The sequence below is a fragment of the Micrasema longulum genome, unplaced genomic scaffold (genome assembly GCF_059751315.1).
Source record: "Micrasema longulum isolate JH-2025_06_02 unplaced genomic scaffold, ASM5975131v1 h1tg000251l, whole genome shotgun sequence".
Lineage (NCBI taxonomy): Eukaryota > Metazoa > Arthropoda > Insecta > Trichoptera > Brachycentridae > Micrasema > Micrasema longulum.
The window spans coordinates 834,979-856,015 of record NW_028277456.1 but is presented as its reverse complement, the minus strand read 5'-3'; the positions used below and the strand labels follow the sequence as shown (position 1 = coordinate 856,015).

The window sequence follows — 21,037 nt, the reverse complement described above, 5'->3', positions numbered from 1 at the left end:
AGGGAATGATGATGATGAGAATTATCATAAAAAAAACGCCTTATTGTTATAATCCACGGAAAAATCGGCACATTTTTTATCCAAAAAAATAATTGATTTAAGATCAACTTCGAGGGCCAAAAGTATTCAATTTTTACTTTTTATATTGTAAAACGAATATTTTAGTAATAACATTTCCGTACTAGTTACAAGCTGCTCCGAATAAAATGGTACGATCAAAATCAAATACTTGGCGTCGCGACGCTGACTCAGATTGACATGATAGCGTCGCGTCGGTACGGCGACGTCTTCTGCTTTACGTTTTGTGACTGAGTCACTGCTATTTTGACACATTTTTGTCTACTTTATTGAAATTAATCATGCATAGTATTAGTTGAAGAATTCGAATCGTCAAATTGTTTACTTCGGCTGACCCACGATTTTTTTAATAAACGGCTACAAATTTAAACAGTAAGGATATATTTATTTTAAATTATCGTGTAAATTTGTGTATTGTTCCTTTACTATGCATATTTATAATATTGAACAAGTAAAATCGTTATGTTATTTAAGAAAATACCAGCGTCATCTTAAATATACGTTTTTCGCAAAGTTTGTAAATAGTATAAAGTTTATATTTGGAGCACTAACTTTGTGGTTATTCATTGTAATAAAATAAATAAAACAACTTTGTTTTTAACCACTAATTTTTATTTTTTACCGACCGGTTTCAAAGCAAACAAGCTTCTTCGTCAAGGTTTACGTAATTAATGAATTGATTCCTTTTTTTAAATTTTTTTTTTTATCAGTATATAAATTATTTTAAAGTATTTAGTGAACATGATAAAAAAATAAAATAAAAAAGGAATCAATTCATTAGTTACGTAAACCTTGACGAAGAAGCTTGTTTGCTGTGAAACCGGTCGGTGAAAAATAAAAATTAGTGGTTAAAAACAAAGTTGTTTTATTTTATTTGTAAATAGTATTCGATTTTTTTTCTCACACTTCTCGACTGCAAAAAAAATATTTGGAGTTTTAAGTTTACTTTAAACTTAAATCGTGGTTGTGCAATTATATCCACATTTGTTTACTGTCTATAATATTTAAAAAAAAAATAGTGTAGGTCAACTGTTCTTCTCATTGATTTGTAAGACAGGTGATTTCTTTCACCCTACACCATCTTCGGATATTTTTATTTTTATCAAAAAATACACAATAATAAATATAAAAGTTTTGTTCTAGCAACACACACCATTTTAATGACTATAACATGATGCTCCACTCTAATGGAATGTTTATTTATTTTAATCAAACAATACTTTAGTTTTTTATTATATATTATAATGTGGGGCTCACAATAGGATACAAAAATAATCGGTATTGTATCTTATCACTAACGCCATACATAATATTATGAGTGTGACGCCCACACGTTTCCGACTTGTGTTCTTGTTTTCTGTCTATTTCGTCAATATCTGCACCAAACATATTTTATATTCTACAGACTCTCACGTAATACCTCGTCGCTATCGTATACGACGTATATCCCATGAATACATGAAACGCGCTTCGTATGCTTGATGTCACTTTAAAATAAAACCAATATTAAATTTTATATCTGAATCAACTTTATGGTTATTAATTATAGTAAAATAAATAAAACAACTCTGTTTTTAACCACTTTTTTTTTCTACCGACCGGTTTCAAAGCTATACGAGCTTCTTATCAAGGTATACTTAACTAGCGTTAATAACTAATATAGACTTAATTTGTTAAATATACCTCGATAAAGAAGCCTGTATAGCTTTGAAACCGGTCGGTAGAAAAATAAAAAATAAATGGTTAAAAACAAATTTGTTTTATTTATTTTATTAATATCAATTTTCTTTACCGATATACGTAAATATTGTATTTTTATTTTGAAAATTTAATGTGCGATTCATTTTAATTTGAAATGTATAATCCCCAAGTGTATTTTAAACATATATATTGTTTCGTTGGCATCGTTTTTGACCGAAATTTGTTTCAACTTATTATTAAAATAATTGCAATTAATGCAATTTATTTGCACATATGTGATCTGCTCATATAATCATTGTGACTTGCAAAGCAGCCTGGAAAGATGTGAAAGATCCTGGACGATAATGGGAAAAGACCGAATATTCGTACAAGCCCTTTTAAAAACAAACGGTGCAACTCCTTCAATGCAACTGGGGGAAATACTAGTTAACTGTTACTCATTTAAGTATCTGGTCTCTCTCATTCAAATGCGCAGCGGAAATAAACCATAGACTAGAAGTGGGATGGATAGAGTTCAGATCCGTAACAGGAATCTTGGTTTGACCCAAAAATACCTTTAAAGCTAAAATGAAAAGTGTACCAGACTATTGTTAGACCTGCGATTATATATGGCTCTGAATGCTGGATTATGTACAACTTCTACTCCAGGCAACTTAAAGCAACTAAATTGCGAATGCTCAGGTGGTCGGCAGAAGTATCATTAAGATATAACATTAAGAGTTCACGCATTCGTGGTAGCCTGGGTGTCTCTGACATAAACAGTTAGCTGGAAGAGAGGCAGTGGAGATGGTACGGGTACATAAGACGGAGACCATCAGACCATACATCAAATAAGGCAATGTCTATGGATCTTCGACGACAGTTATCCAGAGGAAGACAAAAGAACCTCTGGATAACTCAATGTTTGGCCTTGATAAAAGTGACACCCAGAACCGAAAATTATACAGCCCAAGAACGAGAAGAGACGACCCCAACAGCCCCCCCGGGCAATGAGTTGGGGTAGTGCCAGGGGGAAGAAGATCTGTGATCTGATCCTACAGATTCTATTAAACATTCAGAGTGTTTGTTTTCCTTTTCCCTCGCGGAAATCAATTTTTACATAAATTTAAATATTGCTTCGTAATAATACTAATGTACGGACTTAAGAATAGAGACAACTCGCTCATTTTAATAAAGCACCTTTATTAAAATGAGCTTATTATTTATTATTCTAGCATTGATTACTTTTATAATGACTCTTTATTACCCAGAGACATATGACTTCGTTAGATTGACGTTTCATATTCTTTTCAATTTTTCGCAACGATTTCTAGACGATGAAACGCAACGTCATTATTTTTTTATTATTAATGATACCTAATTATTGAATACTTCCAGCATTATCACTTTAAACTTTCCAATTTACAATGGTAAATTTGATGCTGGTTTAATTGATTTTTAATCTATAAACGCCTGCAAATTCATAAAAGCAACTTTCATATGATATTGTATTTTGAAAATACAACCATTAAATTTAAAAAATGTTACAACGGTATTTATCTACTCGTACTAGTCCTTCGTTACCTTTATTCGTATCACATAAAACTTTTCGTCTTATTTAACGTTTCGAAGATTATGGAATTCAATTTTAATTTTAGAAAATAAATATTTAAATTTTAAGATCATTTTCTTTTATTCGTAAAAACCGTGTTACGGTATATAAGAGTTCGAACCTCCTAATCTGGAGCCCGTGACACTAGCCACGGTACCACAACTAGTCACAATCGACCAAAAATCCGGGAGGTAAAACGAAAACAACTACCTAATATAAAAACACGTGTTTATTAAAAAAATAACTCAATATATACTAAAACGTTATTTATTAGTGAAAAATAAAGTAAAAACTAGGGTTCTTTTTTAAAAATTGTTCTTCGATTGGTTACAGAAACATCATTAAACTCGTCTTAGTATATTTGAAATAAGTCTGCACATCTCCATTTCTGATTTTACATGAATTCTATTGAGCCGATTACGACTTTTTTACATAAGTTTATTTACTACGCTAAAAACACGCTTAGCTTCTGCCTTTGCGATTGGGATCGATTAATAAATGGAACTATGTTTTATTTCATTCAACTCTTGAGTATGTCCAAATGTGTAAATGAATGATGACGTGTTGATTTCAGGATTCAGAAGACGAGATATCCCACCTGGAATGGGAGACGGTGCGCGTGCGCTTCGTGAAGGCGGGGACCGTGGAGCGGCTGGTGGAGGCGCTGGCCACGGACGACGGGGAGCTGGAATCCACGTACATCAACGTGTTCCTGGCCACCTACCGCAGCTTCTGCGGGCCAGGTGCCGTGCTGCGCCTGCTGCTGGGTCGGTACGAGGCGCTGGTGGATGCGGACGATCCTCTGCAGCCGGCCGCCGCCGACCTGGCAGACCAGCACAGGAGGTGAGGAACTTACGACTTCTATATCGAATACTTCCCAGGAATTGTGTGACTTATTCTGGGAATAACTTATCCAAATACTTTTTGCAAGTCCGAGAACTAAAAAATATTAAGATATATTACAAAATAACATTATGTTCGTCTTCTATTCAGTTTTCAGTTTCAGTGCCGAGACTGCCGAGATATGGCGTTTATTGGCAATAAATAATAGTTCAAATAATGAGTAAGTTCATCACTATGGGATATTGGATATAAAAAATGTATTCTTGTACGCGGTAAAAATTAGAGCATTAAACTGTACGGCGAAGTTTTTTGAAAGTGTATATTTTTTTTTATTTTAAAACGAACTACTTGAAAGACGTCAATAATTCTTCCAAATCAACCAATGATTAGAGTGTTGTGTTAGATTTCCGGTTTACGGTAAGTCAACTGACCAATAAGCAGAACTTAAATATAATAATTTTAAAAATTGATAATAATACGAAAAAAATCAACCCACCGTAATCATTATATGTGGATTTTTTACTTCGGTGCAAAAACGACCATAGTCTTCAACCGGTTGGGTTAACAATGGTAGTTCTTTTAAAACTGACACGCAGATATTATAATCTTTATTATGTATGGAATCGATTGAGTGGATTGGCGTGTTAGGACCCAGTCATGATAGAGTCGTGAGAATTTGAAAATTAGAAACACTTCATTGCGTGTAGATGAAGATCTTCTGGAGTCCGGTTTTGTCTGTTATTGTGTAGTTTGCAACAATTTGCGCTTGCTATTATCTTTCCAGAATAAATATTACGAAAACATTTAAGTTTGTAAGTGAAAATTCTTGATGGAAGTTCATTGTAATTTATTATATAAATAAAACACGAGTGATACTTTAATCCACAAATTTGGAATATCCAGTGACCGGTTTCATCGCTTTCGCGACATCTTCGAGACTGGTATATTTATTAAAAAGTTAAATGTATTTATACAGAACAGAGGTAAGGATACATAATTCAAAGTTATATGTAAGTAAATTAAATAAAGTTATTTTTATCTTAAGGATCATTATCGACAAATTTTCTATAGGAAACCGGTCACTGGATATTCCAAATTTGTGGATTAAAGTATCACTCGTGTTTTATTTATATAATAAATATTACGAGTCTAACTAACCGGTTTCCGCCTGGTGATTTTTTATGTAACCATGTCATTAGTCGTCACTCGGCGCAGGCATTGCGCTTTGTTACCTCCGCCACCGTTCTGTCAAGACCGGGGGCATCATTATACAGTGACAACCGTAATTCGTACATTCATCTCGTCTTAATCACTAACTAAACATATACAATGTACCTTTAGATACATCTGTTTTCCATCTTGTCCCAGTCGTCATTATGCCAAATACTCCGGAACCTCTTTTAACACTGAGGATACGTTACATGCAGTATCGTATAAAAAACTATACTTAAAAAAAAAACAAGGGTGGAATGGTTTCCTTGTATAAAAATTTTCTTGGATTATTCCTGATCCCTGGACTGCTCAGTTTTTATTAGGTCATGGTAAATCTAATGAAAACATGTTCGTTTTTTACATTGCTGATTCCCCTTCGTGCTGCAGCGGATATCCTAATCAATCTTCCGAACACATCCCGTGGTCTTGTTCTTTTACTCTTTTCTTTGAATACTGAATGGAACTTCTCGTTACTATCCATGTCCATGTTATAGGTCCTGTCGGATATACATATCTGGTGGCTTCCAAAAGGAATGTCAAAGGGTTTAAAAAGTTTTGTAATCATTTCGGCGAATTGATCAAGTCCAATCAATTTAATCCCTGTCAAATCAAAAGGTGAATTCTCTTTTTTCTTTTCCTTAATCCAATGAAGTACTTTTGTGTTTTTCTGGATAAAGAGCTAAGCTTCTTCAGCATAAGATGCTAAAGCTACCAGATTACAGAGAGCTTTTTTGGGCAGCTTTTCTTTTTTGGCATTTGCTACGAGCAATTTTTTCCTTGTATGTGTGCACCGCTAAGGAGAAAAGTCCTTGAATGCGGTGTGCGGTATTTGGTGGGCAAGTTGTGTAAAAATTATTTCTGGATTAAAAAAAATTGATGGTTTACTTATTGTATTAAAAAATATATAACATGACAACAAAATACTTTAAAAAATCGCAACAAAGATTATTCACTACCGCCCTTCCATTGCGCCATTGCGCATACCTCTCTGTGCCTATTACGTAAAATAGCAATGTGGGGAATTCCAAAAACGAATATTATATTTTTTATATTACTATTACGCATTGTTAAATTCTGTACCTCAGAGGCAGATGGATGCAAATCCAAATGTCAAATGTTTAACAATAGCCTAAAGAATCTCAGAACATTAATTTGTACTTTCGGTATCTTAATACATCGGTTCTTTCATTATAAGACTTAAATTTCTTCAAAATCAATGGACACGATCATAAACTGGATTCGAAAATCGAAATGTCATTTCGTCATATTCTGAATTTGCACCCGTCTGCCTCTGTACAAAATAATTATTATTGTTTGTCCCATATTTGTACCGTGTTTTTTCGAATCCACGTAAAAGAGGTTCCACTGATGCGGGTTTAAGCAGATCTTGTATCATAAATTTCACTTTTCTTATGTTTGCTTATTTACACAATGAAATTTTAACAAGTCATTAGTTACAATAATCATTTCTCAACTTACATCAGGTAGAATGTACAGTGGGAAATTTGTATATGTTTGTTAATTAGTGTTATCAATTTTCACGTTTTTGCAATATCACTTTGTTTTATCGGTAATTGTGTATTCTTAAAAAAAGTTATGCGATGTTTTGTAATCAACCCTTTTCCTCTTTGCAAACTTCGCTACGTTGCTGATGAGTGGGAAAAACTTTCGGAAATGTCCAAATAGAGAAGAATCTTACTATTAAATATTTCGTATATTTTCTTGAGTGTTTTCTCACATCAAACTAAAATATTACCTACTCTGGTAATTGAAAAAATGAAATGAAATGTACCAAATTTACCAGTTATCGAGTTGATAGTAGGCACTTTTGTTTATCTATTGAACGTAGTTGTTTACATTTTTATTTATTCATTATCCCCTTTCGCGGGCCGCGGGCCGCGGGTGAATGTTACACAGTGTGTAAATTGGCCACTTAAACCAGCCATTGCCAGGTCATAAGCCCTGTAGATGCCTAGACTTCTATATTACCTTCTCTTAAATGTTCTTCATGTCTGTTGTAATATGTCAAAATAAATGATCCTATTATCGCTAATTTATTTATGGTTTATATTTAAAACATATTTTTTTGCGTCAAAAAATATTGGAAATTATTAAAATCATCTTGCCCCTTTCCCCACCGTATTGATAAATTAAATGCAGCGTAGTAAGATCATAGACTATATGAAAATAAGGTTATCAGTCTAAAGCTTCAGGTGCTAGTCCTCGAACAATTAAATGTTGCATTTCAAAAAACTTTTGGAATCAATATTTTACGTTCACCCTTCCAAGAATCGAACCAAGGGCTGGTATTCCAAACGCTCTCGCGGCCTTAGAAAAAACATTTATCTCGTGTATCTACATACAAAATACACGAGATAAAGTGTTTTCTACGGCCGCGAGATCGTTTCATAATAGCACCCCTGGATCTCAAGAATCGTAGGCGAACTCGTCAACCACTACATAACGAGGCTGGCTTAACTCCACCTGTTTTCTTTAGTCTATTATAAACAAAGCTTCATTTATTTTTTAAAATTGAAAGTTAGTTTGCAAAGCTTTCATTAATTTTATTTTGGGATATCTAAAAACCAATCTATATCTAATGAATTTCATCTACAGACGTTGCAGTGCTTGCCATGTTTGCGTTTACAATGAGTAACAGAAGCGCACTTTTAACCGGTTATAGAATACATTTATAGAAAGCTGTGTTACTAGTTATAATTTAAATTTCACTAAGGATCGAATCCCACAAATTTCTTAAACCAGTTCACAAGTCTTCTTCACATGGTGACAGGTTCCTGGTACTCGTAGGCTGACCGCCTTGTCTGTAGATAAATGCAAACTTTTCACTGCTTATATATAACCATAATCTGAAGACTAAGATAATTTCTTCGAATCAGGATTATTTTGAAACACGTTCAATCGACATCAATCTGTACGACGAATCTTTATTTTCTTTTTTTTTATCGGTTCAATGAACCATTTACAATAGTAACATTATACATTTTTATTATATTTGAACAAACAAACCATCACGCCGTTTTAGAGAGGAACGAACGTTATATCACGCCACACACTTCTTCTACATTCATACATCTTCTCATGCACGCACGCCGATTATTCCTACTCTTGACATGTCCATCTTCAAGAATTTGATGGACTTGATCGTGCCATGTCTTTCTCGGTCTTCCTCGTTTTCTGCATCCGTCAACATTCGCATCGTAGATCCTTTTAGCCGTTCTTTCGCTGTCCATTCGCTCTACATGTCCAAAACAACGCAGCACCCGTTTCTTGATTCTGTCGATAGTGCATGTCTCAGCCTTACACAGTTCACGGATCTCGACATTTGTGCACCTATCATGCATCGTTTTACCACACATTCGCCTGAGGGATCGCATCTCGACAGCATTTAACCTACTTTCATCATTATTTTTCCCATTCCATACTTCGCTCCCATACATTAGAGTTGGCACTAGAACTCCAATGTGAACTGCTAGTTTTGCCTCCTGCGATAAACATTTGTTTGCCAAAGTAGATTTCAGTGCATCGTTCACCCTGTTACCGGCACTCACCCTCCTTTCAACATCTTTCTCAGTCTTTCTATCCCTAGTAAACATAATTCCTAGATACACAAATTCTTCTTCCTGATTCAGAATATCTTCGTTCACACTAATCTCACATTTAGTTATATTTTCATCCCTTTCAAAAACCATCACTTTCGATTTATCAACATTCATAAGCAAATCGCTTTTCTTGCATTTTATAGTTGTATCGGATAAATTTGATTATAATATGTTAAAGCACGTTAATATGCTCTAATTAGGGGGCGGACATCTATGTAATATTGATTATTAACATGCCCACTGTAAAGTTCTTGAATATTTATGAAAACTGTAAAAAATGCTTGCGGAGACAAGTAATAATTAACGGTTTATATTATATATTAGCTTTTACCCGCGGCTTCGCTCACGTGGTATTAGGGAGAAATTAGTTAGGCAATTTATTAGTTTTGTCGTTTAGCAGTAATAATGTTCCCGGTAGAATGATATATTTTTTCGGGACAGAAAGTAGCTTGTATCGATTGCCGGTCCTCCAATTATTGCTATGACAAAAATGAGACGATCCGTTAGTCTATGGCGATATCGCATCGTTATTCTGTTCACAAATCCAAAATCCTATTACAAAACCAAAATGAAAAGCAAACTAAAATAACCGTAGATAAAGCAAGTCAATTATAGAAATTTGAAGAACTAATTTCAAATCGATTATTTTTGACATTCCACCTTTTTTTCTCTTCTTTTTCGACAAAGCACCCAAATTTGAGTGAAAAATGCCTTAATTTACCAAAGTTACTGTTTCAATAGTTATTAACGAAAGAGTTGACAATATTTAACGAGCGGATCACAAGTAAACAACCTGAACAGGGCTGAACGATAAAATAATAATACATTTAACTACCGCCTACTCATTTTCAAATAATGTTGCCCGTTGTTGATTTATTATATGTTTTTTTCATCGTAATTTTTTTTCAATTAGGGATGAATAATGAGTGTTCTTTTTACTTCTCACTTCTCCGGCTATCCCTATTAAAAAAAATGGCAATCGGTCGCTCCGCTGAGACGTGAAGGAAACACTAACAAACAAACACACTTGCACATAAATTTTATAATATTAGTATGAATATTTTACTGTTTTCTTCAGCGCCGAATTCAATCGCGTTATCTCTTTTCCTTTCTGGCCCCGATTACAATGGGAAGTTATCAGAGTTATCTTCGACTGTCTTTAGGAAAAAGGCAAAGTCACAAAATTCAATTTTATTTAAAGCAATTAAAAAGTATTACGAAATAAAAAATAATATTTATTAAGAAAAAAACATATCAAAATTTAAAATAATGGTCAAGACATATGTGATAAACAATTTATAAATGAAATATATTTGCAATGTTATTATAAGAACACACATAACAATATGTATGATATGTGTGCCCTACTTTAAGATTTAAATAAAAATAAAATAAATAAAAAAACGATATTTGTAGGCGAAAATTAATATATTTGCATGAACATTTAAAGTAGCTTCATCGGTAACCTATAATAGAACATGTTGAGAAGAAACAATTGTACGCATGTTCTGCTTTTCATACAGAAAATTTAATTTTACTTTGTAGATATAATTGAAAATAAATGTTAACTTCCCACTGTAATCGGGGCCCTGACTCAAAAGCTGTGTTAAATGGTCAAATTAAGTTTAATTTTTGATTTCATTATATTATTCCATAAAAAATATCCTGCTTTCTGTAATTCTTTGATTTCTTTACCTTTTAATACAATTTGTGGTTTCGTAAACATAAACGGGAATCGAATTAAGAACTTTTACAAGAACCCAGCAACTCTTGGCTATTAACCATGGGGAAGAGCGTTATCTCCAGTTATCTATTTTATCAATAATTTAAATTTTGTATAACACTTTTTGTCTAAAAAATGTTTTAGATAGACTTCAAACAGGAGACTTACATAATAAAGATACCGTGTGCATACTCGTATATCACACTAAAAGAGTTTCTGCTAATATTCACATGATACGTATGAAAGTACTGTTAAAGTGACGAAGATATTTTTTTTCCTTTATAGTGTGGGTGCTCCAATGACAATAATGGTTCGAGAACCCTTGTGCTTCACATTTACACAAAGGGAATATGATTATTCTCCACTCGACCACCGATCCTTTGTGCGGGCCTTTACCTCTACCAAGTTTGTGGTACGCATACAATATGTACCTAAAGTATGTAAACTACTTACACATACTTAATACCTACTATAGGAGGAGTTTCACTGATGGGGACAGTTTTTCAATTTAGAGTGAAAAAAATCATTTAATGTCAGGCATATCTAAAGCTGTATTCATAATGTTCATTTTAAACTGATAAAACCGGCGCAATGGGATGAGTGGATGAAAATAATGACAGTGAAATTTGTCGTAAATTGACAAATCCCACAAACTGTCACATTACGCTTCCGCTTGACAATTTAGTATCGTACAATAAATGTGTGAACATTTTAAGTATTTATTATGCTTTTCTTCAAAAAAAGTTTTCCAGATTGTTAGTCTATTCAATTTCTCGCACTATTAGATTTTGCGACTTTTGTCTCGTGTTTTTTTGTGGTTTTAGTTGCCCGATCTCGACTATTTTATCCTATCTTAAAAATGTGTTTTTTTTTAACTTGATTCCATTTTGCTTCTTACAACCACTTGTAGCTTTCTACTACTAGTACTATTACGCCATTTCTCCGTAGGGGTAAGCAGAGAGAATGGACCGCCACACACGTCTATCCTGGCATATATTCCTAGCTTCTTCCACATTCATACATCTTGTCATACATGCCCTTCGGTTCTGTCTGCTTTTGACATGACCAGACTTAAAATTTTGCTTTATCTGATCATGCCACGTCTTCCTTCGTCGCCCTCGTCTCACTTTACCGTTCATTTTCGCCATATATACTTGTTTTACCAATCCATTCGTTCTACATAACCAAACCATCTCACAGACGCTTTCTTAATCTTATCAATTAAACTTGACTCAGATTTGAACGTAGTTATGCAGAAAGCAGCCAGTCAACAATTTTGAAAAAATGACATATTGGTGTTATCGAGTGCAGCAAGGTCAATTCTAAGTGCTGCTAAAAAAATCCAGGCCGCTTTCATACAAAAAACTGTAATAATTACCCTTTGAAAGTAGTGCTGATCACAAAAACGGCATTTCTCAATTTGCAAAAAACACCTACAGCACAAGAAAAATCTTACGGTACATTAAAAGTTATTAAAACTTAAATAAAATATGTTATTAGATTCTTGTTTACAATATTTAAAAAACTAATGTATTCATTGTTTATTTGTCAAAGTCAAAAACATTCCAACTGTTGTGTAGATTTGATTATTCACTATTTTTACAAATGTGCCATTATCTCAGTTTCACTTTTCTATGGCTGGTTGCTTTCTGTATAACTACGTTCATTTACACTCTCGCCTGATTTCATCATTCGTAACCCTGTCATACATTGATTTCCCACACATTCGTTTAAGAGATGACATTTCAACCGCGTTCACTCGGCTTTCATCCTTCCTCTGCCAGTTCTTTGGTTTTTTAGCTTTCTTGTATTTCTTTTTTGTAAAGTTTTTTTTCCTTTTTTAGGTTTATAATTATAACTTTTTTTAGCAATTATGCATTTAAGAGCTATGCGACACTGACTATTTGGTATTTCTGAATGAAGAACCAATTTTCCGTTGATGATGCCGGTGTGGAGAATGATTAGTCTGATGAACAGCTTACCAAAAGAGTTGGATATTTTCCCTGCTAGGATAAGCAGTTTAAGACTCTTCTTCTCTGACCATGTATCGTAATATGTATTGCTGACTTAGTTGTTTTTGTTTTTAATTGTTTTTATTGACTACATGTTTATACGTCTGTAGCTTTAAATGCTCTATTATACACATATACTGATGTAATAACTTATATTTACATATAAGCTACCAATTAAAAATACTTGGTTCACTTCCACTTATTTATTCGACCAATTAGCGCTTTTACCCTCTAATGGGCATTTTCAGACTGGTAAATATTATAAAGTGTAAGGATAATTTATATAAAACTAAATATTATCTCAATTGTGTGTACATTAAAAAAATAAGTCTAAAGAGATACAATACGTAATTTTTTAATGATGTCAATGAAACAGAATGGGACAAATAATTGAAAACACGTGTTAGCGGTAAACAGTTAGAGAGGATACTATTTTTTGTTTTTTTTTTAATGTACAGGGTTAAACTAAGGGGGCTAATAAAGGTCTGGTCTAATCTGCTGCTTTAGTAAAATTCTATCGCTATTATTTTTTATCCTATTTATTTCTAAAATTTCTTATCCATCTGAATACGCCACATTTACTAGATGTGTTTTTGTATAGCACATTACACTAGGTTGCGACTTTAAATTTATTTGCTACCTACTGAGCCCTGGTTTAGATGTTGCAATTATCCTTCTGTGGGTACCATCTTTTTTCTCTCCGGCCCTAATAACAACCGAACTGTCACCGAGTGAACAAGTGATTTTTAATATTCCCAGCCCGATCGCTAATGATTTGTTTTCACGATCAATACGTCATTGTGTCGTTTTATCGCATTTTTATAATCAAGAAACCGACAAGTGCCGATCTTGACCATCAGGATTTGATCCTGCCTGCCGCGAGAGAAGTCAGAACAATAAAGTGCCAAGAATCCCAGTACAAGGTTGGTAATTGCGTTAATTTGTATTAGAGTTCGGTGGCAAAGACTATAAAGATAACGCAAATCCGCAAACCAGCAATATTCGAATGTGCGATCACTATCTAACCGTGGACCTTTATGTCCTACATGTAAAATTATGTTTCAATTCCTTAAAATGTGATGCGCAGTTTGATAATATATCGCTTGATTGGTTGATGATTGAACTCGCTTGTAGATCGTAGTTGGCAGGTGTGCTGTGATGTACATGTTTTATGTACACAATTTAGCCTTTATTTATTTATAGTTTCTTTCGGTAGAGTTTCAACTGCGGTTTGACAAAAGGAAACGTACAATCCCGACCAAAACCAGCACAAGTAGTGTATTGTAGTCACCTTGACAAGGAAAGGCTCTCGAGCGAGACACGATGCGGTGGCATTGTTAGCGCGCAACTGTGTACACGGTAAACACTACATGCACCACGTGACTATGCAACTACTACACCATCCCCCACTCCCTATACTGAGACACCCTATTATCACCATACTTACTCCATAGTGCACTCTCTGGTGAACTCTGCCTGTTGGTAATTGTGTTTGTTGACAATTAGAGTCGAAAGTAAACCAAAACTTACGATACGATGTGAGACGCTCGTGAGAAACTGAAACACATCATTTCATAACGATTACATTATCATGCGCTACAAATCGATCCGATAAAATTTATATTTAATTACGTTTATTATTTTCGATGAAAATATCAACATTATAAACAGTATTTTGAGTTTATCCAAATTTTTGTAGACAAGGACTGGATTCAACTCCCTGGGGAGCTGTTTATATCAACATATTACAACAGATATAAAGAATATTTAAGATAAGGTAATATAGAAGTCTAGGCATCTACAGGGCTTATGGCCTGTCAATGGCTGGTTTAAGTGGCCATTTTACACACTGTGTAACATTAACCATTCTGCCTATATTTGAACATCTATATTCCTTCAATTCTTTCATTTGTTGATGTTTGTGAAGTTAAAGAGCTGAAACCTTTATTTATGCGGGTGAGATTCATCTAATTAAATTATTTAACCTACATACTAGGCAACGCCTGAAAATGTTATTTTTTTCAATTTCTATACTTCTTCATGGACCTGGTGGATTTATCAAAATATGGGCAGAATGGTGAATGTTACACAGTGTGTAAAGTGGCCACTTAAACCAGCCATTGACAGGTCATAAGCCCTGTAGATGCCTAGACTTCTATATTACCTTCTCTTAAATGTTCTTCATCTCTGTTGTAATATGTTAATATCAACATTATAATTTATGAACATAATTGTTTCTGTGTGATAGTTGTCATAATTGTATGTACATTTAATTAATTTTATTGCTTTTGTTTCTTATCAATCATCTTTCCTTTTTTATAGTATATTTTTTCATTATTATATGTTCTTAAATCTTAATCCAAATAAATCATCTAAAACTGTATTAAGCCTATCATTTGAATCGGTATTCACTTCGTAACACTTCACTATAAATTATTATAAAAGCTTTGTTATTAATGTTACACGTTTTATTCTCATGTGTAAATTCTCCTATTGTGTATGTCAAAAGCAGACTGAACCGTAGGGCGTGTATGACAAGATGTATGAATGTGGAAGAAGCTGGGAATATATGCCAGGATAGACGTGTGTGGCGGTCCATTCTCTCTGCCTACCCCTACGGTGAAATGGCGGGATAGTAGTAGTAGTAGTAGTGTATACAGGTAATCGGTAGAATTCCATATTAAAATTTAGTAAGGTATCCAAAATAAAGCTCTTTTATTGGATTTAATTTTACTTTTATTTTTTTTTTAATATATGTTACGCCATTCGTCTTGTAAGGACATTATCAAAATTATTTTCGATAATGTTTTTTTGATAATGTCCTAACAAGACGAAACGCGTCACATATATTAAAAAAAAAATTAAGTCGTATTAAATCCAATAAAAGTGTTTTATATTGGATACCTTACCAAATTTTTATAAATTCTATGATTACACTGTGAACAACATTATGTATGTATTATATTAGTTTTATAATACCCGTGGATGGAATGAGTGCTCTCCTGAAACCATAGTTGCGTTCTTTTAAGAGTCTACAACATGTAATACTATAAATAACAAGGCTTTTATTTTTATAACATTTTATTAAGCCGATTGCTCTCGGGTGGGAAATATATTATTTAAGTTTGTATGAAATTATAATTGCGAATTGGAACCACTAGGACTTGCCTTAAATTCATTGCTGTTATATTCAACATATATTCAATAAGGTACTTTCGACAGTTTCTAAAAGGTGTTAAAAGGTGGAAGGGTCGCAGGGGTTCAAATAATTGTCTTAGAACACAGGCACTTGATGCCGGGACGCCGGTGCTTTTATCGGTAAATAGCTTCACCTTTGAAAAATGCACATTGATTACGTGCAGTAAAAATTTTTAATTAAAAAAGGTAAAGCCTTTCTTTTCAAATCGGATACAATGAAAGCATCCACCCCTATCCCGAAACTGTTCATAAAGACTTGTGTCTTTCTTCAGTTTCGCATATCACTATCAATTTTTTTTTTTTTTTAAACTAATTAATTGAAAATTTAATATTTCTTCACAATCAAACCGCGAAAATAACAAAACAAAGAAACTTCAAAAGCTTTCATTGTACCCCTTACTGCAGTATTGCCAATTTGTGATCAATCAAATACACATGGTCAGCACAATCACCTTTTTTCCTGTATGACAGTGAAGGAATACATTGTTAGTTCCAAATTGAGACCGCGGCCGCATGCTCCAGATCCTGCCTCGGAAAGGAAGAAGAACGTAGTAATACAAACGAATCAAACAACGACACAAAACCCAAATACATATAGGAAACATTAGAATAATTTGCCCTATACAATATGCACTCAAGCAACAGAAGAAAAACAATACGTATCTATACCAAATCACAGAAGAACATCAAATTATCAAGATGCTACTGGCAAAACCTTAACACAGATCCTAACATTATCCCTATCGAACTCAAGGGAAATTACTTCTCGTCATAATACTGAATCCCTCGCAAAAACCATTATCCTAATACCGACAGTAGAAACAATCCTATGCAAAGACTCTAATCGTTCTAACAATCTCTCAGACCTTAGAGCAGACGACACGGGTCCTAGAGCATGGTCGGCGCGTGGTTCTCTTGAGTTAGTCTACTATTTAGATTTGTAATTTACCACTTCCCTTCTATGGGACAACAACAACACAGACAGACAAGAGTTCAGTTTAGACAACCGATGCTAGTACCCAAGTAAGTATCCTTTTATCTTAAACTGATTTTGTACTCATGGTAGGCCTTTACTCAGTTCCTCCCACTTTTCCAACCATTCGCTCACAAAATGAAAAAATGCTTTAACGTCAGTTGAATTAGCCAATAAGCTTGGATTCCACATCGGCCTCGCCATCTCTGTCAAGCCGTTCAGCATGTTTTCCCTTTCAGTATCTAAAATCGGGCAATGCCATATGATATGTTCAGCCGTCTGATGGGGCTCCTGCAAACATCGGATATTACAACATGCAAACAATAAGGTGTCATGGGTCTTAAAAATATCATTTTTGTCAATTTAATTTTTTATTGTCGAGGTGGGGTTTCGCCAAAAACGATAGATCAATAATTAGGGTTCCATGGCAAAAAAAAAAATGGAAACCGCTGCTTTAGACTACGCGGTTGTATAAATTAAAAAACAAATACATAGCTTCTACATTTTTGATTTTAGTAATATAAAATAGTAGAAATAGTGTTGCGAATAAAAAAATAAATGAATGTTATCATTAATTCGATACATTTTATTTTATGGATGTAATTGTACGTAATATATTAGTTATTATATTATTTTTCAATTGTACGTAATATATAAGTTACTCATACTAGGTTAGAATCATATAATACATATATGTATTTAGTAATTAATTTCGTAACCTAACAATAAAATGTTATCCATTATCCAAGCACGATAAGGTTCTGATATCATGGTTTATATTGTGCCAGTAAAGAATGTTTTATATATTTTCCGTAAAAAATACGACTGTTGGGTAATAGTCGTTAGACCTATAAATTATAGGTAATGCAATGTTTTGTGTAACACACCGCACTTTCTGCAGCTTACTCAAGTTCCATAAACAGCAAACGTTTAAATATTGAGAAATTATTAATATTATGTATTTACCTACTCTGTTTTACTGTATTTTGCAGACCAAAAATATACTTAATATGTATTTTTAAAAAAGTCTTTATGTAAATATTAAAATATTGAAACATATTAGGTGTCCGAGCACCAAAAATAAAACAAAATGGTAAAAGTTATACGTCATTCGAAAGAATATTTTCTGCTCTTCAAGATACTGTATTTGCTTTTACGTTATACATTTATTTGATTGCCTTCAAAATGGAATGTCAAGTAGACAAAAGTGAGCATTTTCGACATCTCTTTCTGTTCGCGCTTAATCGAGGAAATAAAACTGTCAAAGCTTCCCGCGATATTTGCGCAGTGTACTGTGAAGGTGTGAAGATGCTATGAATTATTGAATAATTTGTTTTTTTTTTTTTTTTTAATTAAAAAGAAATATTTGCGTTCTTATGGTTTACCCAAATATTTAATTTTGAGGGCCATTTTCAACGAGTTGTAAATAACTCACTATTAGAAAATGGGAATCAAGTTGGGGTAAAGTGGGATTCGAACCACAGACCTTTGGTCCATGAGTCCGAGACACTAGCCACAGGACCACAACCCGATTCAAATTTTTCGTTGTGTACTCTTGTTCTCCTCATTTAAAAAGAAATAAGCACAACTTATGTTAACACCCAATAGATTTTTAAATGTAAAAAAGACCAATTAAGTTTTCATAAATTAAGTAAATAATGTAAATATAAAATGTGACAAAAAAATGTTAACGCTTTTCGGAGGTAATTATCAAGACATACAAGTACTATATATCCATGTGCCCAGGCGGATGAGGAATACAGTTCCGTATACGAAATAGAACCAGAACCCTGGACGAGTGTTTTCGACGCGTTCTTCAATCATTCTTATGGTCCTGGGTTTGATTCCTGACAGGGTTGACATGGAATATTAGTGGTGGAAAAAGGTGATTCTACACTGCATTATTTCGTTGTTTCTGGACTGGCACCCGAGGCCTAAGACTGATCACCTTCCCTTCAATGTAAAGAAAACGATCCATATACGCTGTGATTGGAATTCCAATCCAGTGCCCCATGCATCACTTGATGCGGATAGCGAAGTTATGGTGGTGATAATTATGTATTGTTAGTTTCTGTACAATTGATGTTTGTTATGTATATGTAAAATAAATGAGTGTGTGTTCAAAAGTGGCTATTTCTATTTTTATTTTTAATTTTTTTTTTGTTAGGATTTTTAAATCTTACCCATTTTTGCAACCCAATCACAATGGCCGCACTCGTTGGTAATTACCGACGCGCTGAAAATTTTTTGTGGATGGTGTTGCTTATGGACTTTTAATCGACGTGGTAATCGACTGAGCATCTAACCTCAAAATGCTCCAAAAGTTGATATCCATAGATGAATAGATACTTTTGGAGCATTCTGAGATCAGAAATGGTTAAGATTGAAAAGGTTTTAACAGGTTCACAGGTTCTGGGAAGTAGGTTTTAATACATATGTCATGTTATTGAAATTTTAAATAATAATATTAATAAAAAACAACTAATCTCTATGACCTTTGATATAAATGTATTACATTTTAATCTAATTGGATATAGTCTTATTCGATCCCTTTCAGTTTTGTTATGTATTAATAATTTCATTGCGAATAGAAACATTATTATTTTATTCCAATACCACAATATATTTTTTAAATTCTTCATTAAATTATGTTATGGGTCGGTAAAGTCTATATCTATATCAAAATCCTTTTACATTAATTTAAATATCTTAAATAAGTCCAAAAACAAAACATAAACAATATTTAAAATAAAAGCCGGCGCGGCGCGACGTATTGTTTGAGCATTCAAAATATTATGGTAAGCCGTATTTTTTCCTATTCAGAAATTCTACAAAATTATTTTCAGTATTTTCGTGCTTCACGAAACGTATTACGAGTATTTCGGCAGCATTTAGAATCCTTCTCATGAATTATTGTGCTCTTCGCTTGTGTATATAATAAATTTTGCTGTGAACTTTTTTAGCTTTGAATATTCCAGAGATTAAAATTACGAAATAACGAGAATGTTTTTAATCTGGAATCTTTTCTTGTTTCGTTTAAAATTATCCTTCGATTGCGTCATCCGTTTTTATATTATCATTGTAGATAGATTTCTGTAATCCGGCTTTTAAATACTCAGTAAATTTCATTCACGTTCAAATTACTTATATATTTATTAATTTGACATTTTGTACATTGACGTGCTTATTGCCAAATGGGAATTTCTTCCAACCAACCAGTTAAATAAAATGTTTTATTTATATAATTTTAGTTTCAAAACGAGTGCGAGAAAAGATAAAATAATGATACAAAATAGTATTTGCAATACGTGTATACATATGCATTAATATCGATACTAGTCTTCTATAGGAAAAAAAATAATAAAGAGAGATGAAGAGAGGAGAGATTTAGGAGGATAAAGTACCTATATGTTTTTTTTAGGCGTGATTTGAGGAGAAATACTATAGAAACATCTTTAATAGTTTATGGGAGATGATTCCACAGTCGGGCCACATAGACGCTATAAATATTAGATGTTAATATAAGTTGTGACCTTTTTTTGTTACGAAATTTCGAATTTATAAATGAGCACCAAAAGTTAAAAACAATTTGTAAAGGTTTATGCATCATTCGAAAAACAAATTTCCGCTCTACAAGATATTGTATTTGATTTTACATATTATAATTTTATTTGATTACATGCGTTCAAAATCGAATGTATTTTCGACACATTCTTATGTTAGCGTTCAATCGAGGAAATAAAGCTGGTCGCGATATTTGCGCAATGTACTGTCAAGATGCTATGAATTATTGACTAATTTGTAGTAAAATAATGAAGGAGAATACATTATTGACTAATTTAATTTATTGACGTGAAAAAGTATAGAAATTGAAAAAATAAGATTTTCGGGGTTGCCTAGTATGTACATAGGTGAAATAATTAAATTAGATGAATCTCACCCGTATAAATAAAGGTTTCAGCTCTTTAACGTCACAAACATCAACAGATGAAAGAGTTGAAGAAATATAGATGTTCAAATATGGGCAGAATGGTGTATGTTACACAGTGTGTAAAGTGGCCACTTAAACCAGCCAATAACAGGTCA

The 21,037-nt window shown here is 33.3% G+C and overlaps 1 protein-coding gene across 5 annotated transcripts in view; it reads left to right on the top strand.

Moving 5' to 3' along the window:
- Rgl (Ral guanine nucleotide dissociation stimulator-like) overlaps positions 1 to 21,037 on the top strand; it is a 106,977-nt gene that overhangs the window by 74,628 nt on the left and 11,312 nt on the right. For all 5 annotated transcript variants that reach the window (XM_088223824.1, XM_088223823.1, XM_088223822.1 and 2 more), the window contains one exon: positions 3,945 to 4,213. In XM_088223824.1, the coding sequence (XP_088079950.1) occupies positions 3,945 to 4,213 (269 nt within the window). The remainder of the gene's footprint in view (positions 1 to 3,944; positions 4,214 to 21,037) is intronic.